The 12782-nt window shown below is 36.7% G+C and overlaps 1 protein-coding gene and 1 pseudogene across 3 annotated transcripts in view; both read right to left on the reverse strand.

Annotated features, from left to right (window-relative positions):
* Positions 1-2875: 2875 nt before the first annotated feature.
* On the reverse strand, positions 2876-3438 carry LOC123632115 (annotated as a pseudogene).
* Positions 3439-9697: 6259 nt separating this feature from the next.
* Positions 9698-12782, reverse strand: part of CASP8AP2 (caspase 8 associated protein 2) — a 34256-nt gene continuing 31171 nt past the window's right edge. For 2 of the 3 annotated variants that reach the window (XM_045544029.1, XM_045544028.1), the window contains 2 exons: positions 12708-12760; positions 9698-10320 (listed from right to left, as the gene is read on the reverse strand). In XM_045544029.1, coding sequence (XP_045399985.1) covers positions 10317-10320; positions 12708-12760 — 57 coding nt within the window. In that variant the 3' untranslated portion in view covers positions 9698-10316. Of the gene's footprint in view, positions 10321-12703; positions 12761-12782 lie in introns of those variants that run through there. The other variant, XM_045544031.1, reaches the window with a different exon arrangement.

The raw sequence follows: 12782 nt of genomic DNA on the forward strand, positions 1-12782 counted from the left end.
CTTTTATTGTAAAAAGCATGGTAACGTAAAAAAGGATTGCAGGAAGCTCAAATGGCAACTGCAGAAAATGACCATGACAGAACCATCACAATAGGCTGCTCTAAGGAAATTCAGGCTAATTCCCTTCTGGCTAATACCCTTGATGAAATATGTCTTTCTTTTTTTCCTTTCTTTTTTTTTTTTCCTATTTTTCTGACTTCTCCCCACCATACCACAGTGTGAGATGAATAAATTTAACTATTAATGGTGAAAACACCAAGGCTTTAATTGATACAGGAACAACTCTATCTGTTCTAAATCCCACCTTCTTAAAGGGCCCCCTTCCTTGGAGTATAGGGACCTTACAAATGGTGGGACTCTCTCATCAACACATGACTATGCACAAAACCTTACTGTTACCTTTCCAATTAGATAATTTAGTTGGTTATCATGAATTTTGACTCATATCTTTGGCTCCCATTCACCTTGTTGGGAGAGATTTTTCTGGAGTTATACAATGCACATATTTCTTTCTCCCAAAGAGGGATATGTATTTGAAACTGTGAGTACAACCAAATGAAGCAGAACCAACTGATGAGTCAGACTTAAATTTTTTTCCTGTGCTTGTGCTAAATTCTTTGGTTTTTTTTGGTAGTTATGGGGTCTTGCTATGTTGCCCAGGCTAGTCTCAAACTCCTGGCCTCAACTCTTTCACCTTGGCCTCCCAAAGTATGGAGATTACAGGCATGTGCCACGGTACCTGGCCAAGAAAATTCTTGCAGCTACTCCCATTAAAGTAGAAGTAAATTCTTCAAAGCCCTACCAAACATCAAGTGGTATCCTTTAAGACCAGAGGCATTCCAAGGAATTAAACCCATAAATGAAGATTATATAAGGGATTAATAATTCTATGCATTAGTCCTTGAAACACTCCTATTCTGCCTGTTCGAAAGCCTAATGGTAAAGAATAGAGACTTGTAGAGGACTTGAGGGCTATGAATAACATTGTAGTGCCACATTAATCTGTGGTCCCCAATCCACACACTTTATTAACTAACATTCCTGAGAATAGCAACATTTTTATGGTAGTGGACTTATGTAGTGCCTTCTTTGGCATTCCTGTGGATTCTGATGGCCAGTGTCTGTTTGCTTTTACTTGGAATGATTGACAGTATACCTTGACTGTTACGTCTCAAGGGTATACTGAAAGCCCCACTTATTTTTCACTAATACTGAAGGCTGATCTAAATGGTCTCATTTGATGTTGATTCTACTTTACTTCCGTATGTAGATGATTTACTTCTTTGTTCTCCTAACTTGTTCACTTGTCACTGGGAATGCCTGTATCTTTTAAGGCAACTATCAAGCAAAGGTCACAAGGTCTCTAAAGAAAAACTCCAGTTATGCCAAGAACAAGTTAAATATTTGGGTCAAGCTGTGCCACTGTGCCCAGGGTGATCTAGCAATATTCTATCAGGCTGAAACACAGCCCAGGAAAATACTTTTTCATTTTTAATAGAGAATCTGAAAACCAGTATTAGGGTTTTAGGCTTAGCAAGCTAGGTCTGATTTTTGTAGAGAAAGATTCAGAATTCCAGAAAAGTCAAATTACTTGTCCAATGCAGATAGACTAGGTCTCCTAACTCCAAGTCTGTAGCGTCTTTCACTAGTCACATCTCAAGTACATAATCTTATTGCCATCTTAAAGGAGTTAACAGCAAGGGCATCATTAGAATCTAGTGATGGCTTCAAATCACAGCTTCTAGGCACATTTCTAAGCCTCTTCTTTTCCTTATAAAATGTGGAAGTGCATAAAATTATGATAGTTCATAAGCATCAGTATTCTTACGTATTCTATTTTTGGTTACTTAGTTTTAAAGAAAGGATGATAATGAAAGGTAGACAAGTGACATTAAACTTCCACTAGCCTGGCACACTACTCCCAGGTACAAATTGCCTGTCAGAATAAAATAGAGGCAAAAACATATGATGTATTAATATGTGCATTTGTATAGTGTTGGGAATACTGTCCAAGAAAGCCCTTGATATTTAATTATAAAAGTCACCCAAAAAGTAATGAATTTAATACCTTTAAATGCATTTTACCAGAGTCAGAACATTAAACATTGATAAATAAAGGATGCATATATAATCTCTAAGGTAAATACAGAGGACAGGAAATAGATGGAAAATTGAATTAAAAATAACCAATCCAAAAGAAATTAAGAAAGGGGGTGGGGGAAAAACAGAGCACAAAGGACATACAGAGGAAAGAGTAGGATGGAAGATATAAATCCCCCTGCAAAAAAACAATACTTCATCCTTGGGGCAATTGCAGAGGTTACTGCTTCTATTAAAGACTTGAAAGGTGCAGAGGGGTACTACCTACCTCATCCCCTGTCCAGAAAGGAATTAACAGACCTTAGAAAATGAGGACCTTAATCATATAGTGAATCCAATTGCAGTTACAGTTCCAGATGTGGTATCTTTAACGGAGCAAATCAACTTAGTCTTGTTACATGGTATGCAGCCATTGCCATGGCAAATGCTTTTTTCTGTTTTTTTTTTTTTTTTTTTGAGACAGAGTCTCACTCTGTTGCCTGGGCTAGAGTGCTGTGGAGTCAGCTTAGCTCACAGCAACCTCAAACTCCTGGGCTCAAGTGATCCTCCTGCCTCAGCCTCCTGAGTAGCTGGGACTATAGGCATGCACCATCATGCCCAGCTAATTTTTTCTATATATTGTTTAGTTGTCCAGCTAATTTTCTTTCTATTTTTAGTAGAGACGGGGTCTCACTCTTGCTCAGGCTGGTCTCGAACTCCTGAGCTCAAACAATCCACCCACCTCGGCCTCCCAGAGTGCTAGGATTACACCCCGCCTTTTTTTAAGTTTTTAAGTTTATTGATCCTCTTGTGAAAAATCCACACAATGGCTGCAGATAACGTCATTGCAGAATCTTTTCTCCTTCAGCTTTTTGCCAGCACCAACATCAGCCTTTGCAGCCCCCCTGACTTTCCTCATTGTGTTCTTGCATTCCTTTCACTGCTTCCTTGATGTCTTTTTCTTCTAAGGCCATGCATTGCAAGCCTATGTTTGGGTTAATTTTTCTTTGCATAATCCAAGGAATCATAAATCATGCCAAAGCCAGTTGTCTTGCCACCACCAAAGTGAATTCTGAATCCAAATACAAAGATGACATCTGGTGTAGTCTTGTACATTTTGGCTAGTTTTTCCCTAATGTCTGTCTTTGGTACTGCTGCCTTCCCAGGGTGAAGGACATCGATGACCACTTGTTTCATCTTAAGTAGTCAGTTTGTCACGAACTTCCTGGTCTGGATAGTTACTGTGTCGTTCATGACGGCGGTCGATCCTCAAATAGCCAGGAAGGAAAAGAGCTTTTTTCTGTATACCAATTTGCAAATATTATCAGAAGCAGTTTGCTTTTTAAAAAAAATTGAATGAGGTTGTACTGACATAAATTTGAAAAGTATTCTGACTGAATAAAGGAAATCACAAAACAATACATACATTGGAATACTAGATTTAAAACTCTAAAACAATCCTGTATGTTTATAGAAATATATATATTATGAAATATATATATATACATATTATGAGCTTCCTTGAGCTGAGCAGCCCTGACATCTGAGAATGGATCCTTTCTTGATATCTATAAGGTTCTCAAGTATTAGAATGCTTGCTACCAACCCCCAACAATTTGCTTTTATCTGGCAGGGTCAACAATACATCTTTCACCATCTTGCCTGAGGGCTACATCAGTTTTCCTGTTCTCTGCCATAATCTAGTCCACAGAGGCTGAGATAATCTTGACATCCCCCAGAATATCACACTGGGTCACTACATTGATAACCTTATGCTGATTCGATCTGATGAGCAAGAAGTAACAAGTACTGTAGATATTTTAGTAATAAATAAATGCAAGCTGTGGGGTATGATATAAACCCCACAAAAATTAAGGGATCTGCCACCTTAGCAAAGTTGCTAGAGATCCAGTCCTTCCAAAGTGAAAGATAAGTTGCTGTCCCTTACAGTACAACTACCACTACCACCACCAAAAAAAAAGACACAACACTTGATAAGCCTTTGTGAATTCTGGAGGCCATTTGATGTGTTACTTTGGCCTATTTAATGAGTAACCTGTAAGGCTGTGTGGGGTTTTACTGGGGAACAGAGAAAGAAAAAGGTCTGTAGTACGTTCAGGCTGCAGTGGAAAAGCAGTGCAAAATCCCAGCAAATTAGATGATACTCAAAGAATCTCTAGCTAATAAATATGTTGCACACGTTGTCTCTGGCAAACTTCAATAAAAGAATCACAGTGCAGAACTCCAGTGTTTGGAGCAAAGTTAGAAATGCCTGACCATGGCACATCAAGTGACCAGGTGACCTGAGATGTACAGAATGAACTGGGTATTATCTGACCTATCCAACCATAAGGTTGAGCACACACAGCGGCAATACAGCCATAATAACTGTTATATAAAAAATCAGCTTGAAGCAGATCTGGAAGATATAAGTAAGTTGCACCAGCAAGTGCTCAGGCTCCTTTGATACCTAATACTGTACCTGCTTCTCCTCTCACTCAATGCACACCTACAGACTTATGTGCAGTTCCTATGACCAGTTAACTGAGGAGGAGAAAAAAATATTTGAACCTAGTTTCCAGATGTTTCTGAATGATGTGTTAGAACAAGCAATATTACAGCAGCAGTCTACCTTAAGACAGGCTTTTTAAATTTTCTATTTTTTTTTATGTTTCTTCATAAAAAGATACATTTGAAACAGTGAAAGGAAAACTACAAAAAGGTATTTCCACATATAGAACTATCAAAGGACTCATATCCAGATTACACAAAGAATCCTAAAAATAAGAAAAATAGTCGCAAAACATTAGGTATAGAAGGAATGTAACTCAACACAATGAAAGCTATCTATATATGACAAGCTCACAGTTAACATCATGCTCAATGGTAAAACATTGAAAACTTTTCCTCTACAATCAAAAAATAAGATAAGGATGCCCATTCTCACCACTTCTATTCAACATAGTACTGGAAGTCCTTGCCAGATTAATTAGGCAAGAAAAAAATAAAAGGCATCCAATAGGAAAGGAGGAAGTGAAATTGTGTTTTGCTGTTAACATGATTTTTATATATAGAAAACCCTAAAGGCTCTACCAAAAAAATTTAAAATAAATTCGGAAAATTTACAGGATACAAAATCAACATGTAAAAATCAGTCACATTTTTATACGCTAACAACAAATTATCGAAAAAAGAAATCAGGAAAACAATCCCATTTACAATAGCTACAAAAAATATACTTAGGAATAAATTTAACCAAGGAGGTGAATGACCGGTACACTGAAAACTATAAAACATTGATGAAAGAAATTGAAGAAATCACTTGTTATCCTTTTGGCTAAGATCAAGTGTAAAGAAATTAAAGAAGATACAAATAGATAAAAAGACATTCCACATTCATGATTAGAAAAATTAATATTGTTAAAATGTCCATACTACTCAAAGCAATCTGCAATGCGATCCCTACCCAAATTCCAATGTCATTTTTCACAAAAATAGAAAAAACATTGAGTTCAAGTGGCAACAAAAAATCAATCAATAAATAAACTAGAAAAAACAAACTAAAATTCATATGGAACCATGAAGACCCCAAACAGCCAAGACAATCTTGAGCAAAAAGAACAAAGCTGGAATACCCCACTACCTGACTTCAAAATCTACTACAAAGCTATAGTAATCAAACTGCATAGTAATGGCATAAAAAAGTAGATACATTAACCAATGGAACAAAATAGACAACCCAGAATTCAACCCATGCACATATGGTCAATTGATTTTCGTCAAAGGTAACAAGAACACACAATGAGTAAAGGACAGTCTCTTCAATAAATGGTATTGGGAAAACTGGATATCCACATGCAGAAGAATGAAATTAGACTCTATTTCACATCACATACAAAAATCAATTAAAATGGATTAAAGACTTAAGTGGAAGATCTGAAACTGCAAAATTGCTAGAAGAAAACATAGCAAAAAGCTTACCTGACATTGGTCTGGGCGTTGAACTTTTTGGATTTGACCCCAAAAGCACAAGCAACAAAAGCAAAAATAGACAAATGTGATTGCATTAAACTAAAAAGCTTCTGCACAGCAAAGGAAACAATAAAAACGGTAAAGAAACAACCTACACATTGGGAGAAAATATATGCAAACCAGAAATCTGATAAGGGGTTAATATCTAAAATATATAAGGAACTCAACTCAATAGCAGAAAACAAATAACCCAATTTTAAAATGGGCACGGGACCCAAAAAAACTTCTTGACAATATACAAATGGTCAATAAATATATTTTAAAAATGCTCATCACTAAGATAAAACACAACAAGTGTTAGAGGGGACAGAGATAAAAGGGAGCACTGTGGTGAGAATGTAAATTAGCATAGCCATTATGGAAAACTGTATGGAGTTTCCTCAAAAAACTAAAAATAGAACTACCATATTATCCAGCAAGTCTATTTCTGAGTATATGTATCTAAGTGATTTGAAATCACTATGTTGAAGAGATATCTATATTCCTATGTTCATTGCAGCACTATTCACAATAGCCAAGATATGGAATCAACCTAAGTCTCCATTAACAAATGAATGGATAAAGAAAATGTGGTATATACCGTATACACAATGTAATCCTATTCAGCCTTATAAAAGAATACAATGGAATGTTATTCAGCCTTTAAACAGAAAGAAATTCTGACACATGCTACATCATGGATGAACCTTGAAGATATTATGCGAAGTGAAACAAGCCAGATACAACAGGACAAATACTGTGGGATTCCATTTATATGAGATACCTAGAGTAGTCAAATTCATAGAGACAGAAAGTAAAAGTAACCACTAGGTTACTAGAAGCTGGAGCCAGCAGGAAATGGGAAGTTACTGTTTAATGGGTAGAGTTTCAGTTTGGGAAGATGAAAAAGATCTGGTGATCGTGATGGTGATGATCACAATATAAATGCACTTAATGCCACTGAACTGTACATCTAAAAATGGTTAAAATGCTACATTTTATATTTGCCACAATTTTCTTTCAAACTGTGCCTAACAGCACTATTCGTAACAGCCCCAAACCAGAACACAAATGTCTGATAATAAGGTAAATTGTGGTATATTCATTCAATTGAAATATACACAGCAGTGAGAAAAAATTTACTGTACTCAACACAAGCATCAACCTCACATACTGCCAAATAAGAATAGATAACAGTTATGATACCATTTGAATGTTGAAAAACAGGCAAAACTAATCTATAAGTCAGCAATAGTGTTTACCACTAGGGAGATAGAAGGAGTATAACTAGCAATGAAGGCAGGGAGTGGGGACCCTCTGGAGCGCTGGTAATGTTCTAATTCTTGACCTGGGTGGTATGATACAAGTGTTCACTTTGTGAATATTCATTAAGCTACTTCTTATATGCACTTTTCTATATGAGTGTCATACCTCAATTTTAAGTTTGACATTTTTGAATCTATACCCTCATCCTAACAAGGCAATAACTTTAACATCTGTATGTTTCCTTGATCTCCTCTACTCTCCATTGTGTTGATATTGCCTAAAATGATTAATTCTGGCTTATTATGCATATACTTCCTTTTCTTTTTAAATCTTTCTTCCCCATACACATTTTACCAAAGTATCTGACCACTGCTATCCCCTTAGCTTTTTTTTTTTTTTTTTTTTGAGACAGAGTCTCACTCTGTCACCCAGGCTAGAGTGCCGTGGCATCAGCCTAGCTGACAGCAACTTCAAACTCCTGGGCTCAAGCAATCTTCCTGTCTCAGCCTCCCGAGTAGCTGGGACTACAGGCATGCGCCACCACGCCTGGCTAATTTTTTCTCTATATATTTTTAGTTGTCCATATAATTTCTATTTTTTTTTTTTTAATAGAGACAGGGTCTCGCTCTTGCTCAGGCTGGTTTCGAACTCCTGAGCTCAAATGATCCTCCCGCCTCGGCCTCCCAGAGTGCTAGGATTACAGGCGTGAGCCACCACACCCGGCCCATCCCCCTAGCTTTTGCAGTATCTTCTGGACTTGCTTTTTGTTGACTGTTTTTTCTAAAAATTGTCAATGTGGACCTTTGGTAAATCTTAATGTTTTTAGTAAACCCTCACTAATGACAATTTAAACAGATTAAAACTTTAAGTCCAGTACTTCAGTTTCCTTACACCAAGTATTGAGCTTCAAAGACTGAGTGAGGTCAATCTGATTCTTGCTCTTTTATATACTCTATTTAAAAGTTTTTAGAATTTTCTCATCTGAGACTCTTAAATTTCAGTATGTGTCTGCCTGTGGGTATTCTCTCTTGTTTGGCACTCTGTGACCCTTTCAACCTCTATTTAAACTTTTTCTCCTAGGTCTCTTATTATGTGAATGTTGGCACATCTACTTCTGCCCTCCTTGCTTAAATCTGCTTTCACATTTCCTATTTTTTTGGTTCCTTCTGGGAGTTTCTCAGTCTGATTTGCCAACTCAGTAATTCATTCTTCAGCTGTATCTATTCTATTTTTACTCCATGTATTATTTTTATTTTAAATGTTTCATTATTTCTTATCCCTGTATTATATTGTTAAAATCCTTATTTTTTTCTTTTAATGTTTATTAGCTTCATTTTAGATTCCAAAGGTCTTTTTTTTTTTTTTTTTTTTTTGAGACAGAGTCTCACTCTGTTGCCCAGGCTAGAGTGCGATGGCGTCAGCCTAGCTCACAGCAACCTCAAACTCCTGGGCTCAAGCGATCCTTCTGCCTCAGCCTCCTAAGTAGCTGGGACTACAGACATGTGCCACCATGTCCCACTAATTTTTTCTATATATTTTTAGTTGTCCAGCTAATTTTCTTTCTATTGTTAGTAGAGACGGGATCTCACTCTTGCTCAGGCTGGTCTCGAACTCCTGACCTCGAGCAATCCTCCCACCTCGGCCTCCCAGAGTGCTAGGATTATAGGCATGAGCCACCGCACCCGGCCAAGATTCCGAAAATCTTACGTAATCCAGTTTGTTGTTTTCTTGTGAAACTGGCATTTCTCAGTCATCAAATTACTTTGCCTGTGAATTCATTTATATCTGGTGGTATGGGATCTTCTGAGTTGCCAGTATGCACTGGAGAAGGACTGAGGGCCAGCCATCTAGAAGGAACAAGCCTTACAGTGAAAAGCACCAGCAATACAAAACCACAGTTAATTATTTCAGTTTGTAATCCTTTAGGTTAGGACTTCCCCTTTGGACACCTTGGGAAAAATGGCAACGGGAAAAGGTACTTCCTAGAGTCTAGGGCCTAGATTGTAACCCACCAGTCCTATGAATCTGGGGGAAAGGGGTGAAGAACTAATGCCCAAGCTAATCAATCCTTACACCTGTTTTCTCCAAATCTTCCCCCAGAGGACTCTTGTGCTACTCTAATTTTACCTGTGAAGACACCTGCAGCAGAGGTATGGTTCACTGTACCAGGAGAAAAGCAGTGGCAACCCGTTTTCTCTAATGAATCTACTCATAGCCATTTAGCCAGCAGCCCCTCACCATGAACGACTTCAAAATTGCTCCCCACGTCCCCTGGGAGTTTTACCTTTTTTGGTTTTAATTGTTATCTAAACACACTAAAAGAAACATTCTAATCAAAATATAACAGAACTTTACATGGTTTTATTATACATTAATGTTATAGAAAACAAACTTTATACAAAGTTTCATACAGATAAAAAAAATCCTTGGCTAGGCAAAGCCATTTATGTGTGTGCATATACACAAACACACATACACAGTATTGTACATCATTATAATTATACATATTTACAAATACACTATTTATATTATTTTACAATATACCAAAATGAGGGGCAATTATAAAAGCAAATAAAAATGGATGAAAACTTGAACTCAACAGCTGTTAAAGTTTAAAATGCTACAAAACTATTTTTAAAAATCTAGAAAAGAAATCATTTCTTTAAAATATCAAAACTAAGATTTCAATACATCATTGTTGCTTTCATTTTGATAATAAGTTCTAACATGTTTAAAAATAAATATTTTAACCAATAATAGGTAAGCAAATCAGACTGATGACTGGAACAAGCTGAACATGCTGACTTGAGATTAGAGAAGAAAGTAATAACAAAAGTATATTATCATCTAGTAATCAAAATTTGATAAAACCTCCCTCTAGTTCCCCATTTAAAACATGAGGAATTCGAAGCTTCTGTGTAGTATGTAATATCAATTAAGACTTCAAGGAATTCAGCAACTTATCTGTAATGTAAGAAAATGCTAAAGTTATGATTCTATTTTTCTGATATGACCATTTCATAAAGTGTTACCTTTTAAGTGAGCTCCACTTAGGCAACACTGGTGTTAAAGAACCAGCTTTTACAGAATCAGCTTGGTAACTAACATTATACTTTGATTTTGACAAAGATTTAATGAGACTGTAGTACTTGTGGGGAAAAAAATCAGTTAAGAAACAAGCTAGGAATGAACTAACTCACTACATGTGCTATCATGCAAGCAAATAAAATCTCAAATTATCAAATTCATTAAAAGATTTTAGATTTGTAAAAAGTAAAAAATAAGATTTTAGATTTGTAATGGAATTTGGAAATTTTCAGCTAATAAGCATCACTTCCAGATACAAGTTAGTTCTTTCATGAATTTACATTCTTTTCACAAGAAAATGGAAATCGTATTTTAAGATATTAAGGCAAAACAAAGAAACTCAATTTAATTTCTTTAAGGCAGTGAAAATCTTAAAGCACAGTGAATCTGAAAAATAACCAAGCCACTTTTGCCCTAAGCTATTTTTTTTAAAGTTCTTTAGGATAAGCTGGTTCTCCAAATTTCCCATTATTCAATCTTACAATCTGAATTGTAGAAATAGAAGTTTAATTTCACAGTAAACTACAAAACATAGTTTGAAGATCTTACTAGCAAACCAGTTGCCTTGAGAAGATACAAAAATTAACAGATTATCTTTTTTTTTTTAAGAGCCAAGGTCTCGCTCTGCTGCCCAAGCTGGAGAGCAATGGTGCAATCATAGCTTACTGTCACCTTGAACTCCTGGGCTTCAAGCTGTCCTCCTGCCTCAACCTCCTGAGTAGCTGGGCACACACCACCAAGCCTGGCTAACTTTTTTTTAGTACAGATGGGGTCTTGCTATACTTCCCAGGCTGGTCTTGAAATTGTGGCCTCAAGCCGATCCTCCCACCTCAGCCTTCCAAAGTGCTGGGATTATAGGCGTGAACCACTGCACCCAGCCAACAGATTATCTAAAGACAGTAATTAACATTGGAGCTAGAAACAGAGATTTATAACTCACAAACTTTCAAAAACCTTCACACTGTGATCTATGTATAAATGTAGTTTCTATTAGATTTAATTCAAACTTCATTTAATTTAAAATTATGTGTTTTGCAATCAAACAATTATGACTACAAATCAATTGAAAAATATAGTGACACATTAAACATCTTTACAATTTTCCTAATATAAAAATACAAAATATTTAAGCAATTGGCTGAGGTCTTAAAAAAACCTGCTGGCAATTTATTTATTTTTTAAAACTGGGTCTATGTTGCCCAGGCTGGATTGTAGAAGCTATTCATAGGCACAATCTGGGTGCACTACAGTCTCAAACTCCTGGGCTCATGTGATCCTCCTGCCTTAGCCTACTGAGTAGTTGAGACTATAGGAATGTGCCACTGTATCCAACCTCTGCCAGTTTAAATATTATTGCCTTAATGAACCTGTGTAAGAATGGCTTTTACAGGAAGTACAAGAAACTGAGGAAATATATCTGTGGATGTTATTTTTTTTTGGAGACAGTGTCTTGCTCTGTTGCCCAGGCTAGAGTGCTGTGGCGTTAGCCTAGCTCATAGCAACCTCAAACTCCTGGGCTCAAGCGATCCTTCTGCCTCAGCCTCCCGAAAAGCTGGGACTATAGGCATGCGCCACCATGCCCGGCTAATTTTTTTCTATATATTTTTAGTTGTCCAGCTAATTTCTTTCTATTTTTTTTAGTAGAGACGGAGTCTCGCTCTTGCTCACGCTGGTCTCAAACTCCTGAGCTCAATCGCCCACCTCAGCCTCCCAGAGTGCTAGGATTATAGGCGTGAGCCACGCACCCGGCCTGTGAATGTTATTAATAATTTAATATGGTAAATCATGTCATCTATTTAAATGACAATGGACTTCATGTTTATGAATGTTTTGTATTTTTATTTAGTACTCCTAATTAAAAATGTGAGACATATTAAATTATAATGACTACACAGATTTCACTGGTTATAAACCACATACTGCTATTTAAGAATTTTTTTCATTTTTCTTCATCTATAAAAAATGTACTATTAATCACCAAATGGATTTCCCCCACCTTAGACTCATCAGCAATCAGAAGGTGGAAGAGACATGCCATACTGATCTGAACTGCAGCAGGCTTCACTCTGAGCACGGCCCTGTGGATGAGGTGACCTCAGATGCCTGTGCGAGCAACCATCCTCCAACCTGTGACTGAAGCAGGAACTTAACTGGATGTTTCTCACCCACTACTCACATCTTCAATGACTAACAGGTCATTAACTGCACAATTACAGTGTCAAACATTTATTTTACTAGTCTTCTGTAATGTAACCAGTAACTACCTGCATTTTGACTTTTCAAAGAGCTTCATTAGCTGCTGGAATCTTTCTGAGACCTAAAAAATTAAAAATGAGTGT

Source organism: Lemur catta, chromosome 2, assembly GCF_020740605.2.
Source record: "Lemur catta isolate mLemCat1 chromosome 2, mLemCat1.pri, whole genome shotgun sequence".
Taxonomy (NCBI): domain Eukaryota; kingdom Metazoa; phylum Chordata; class Mammalia; order Primates; family Lemuridae; genus Lemur; species Lemur catta.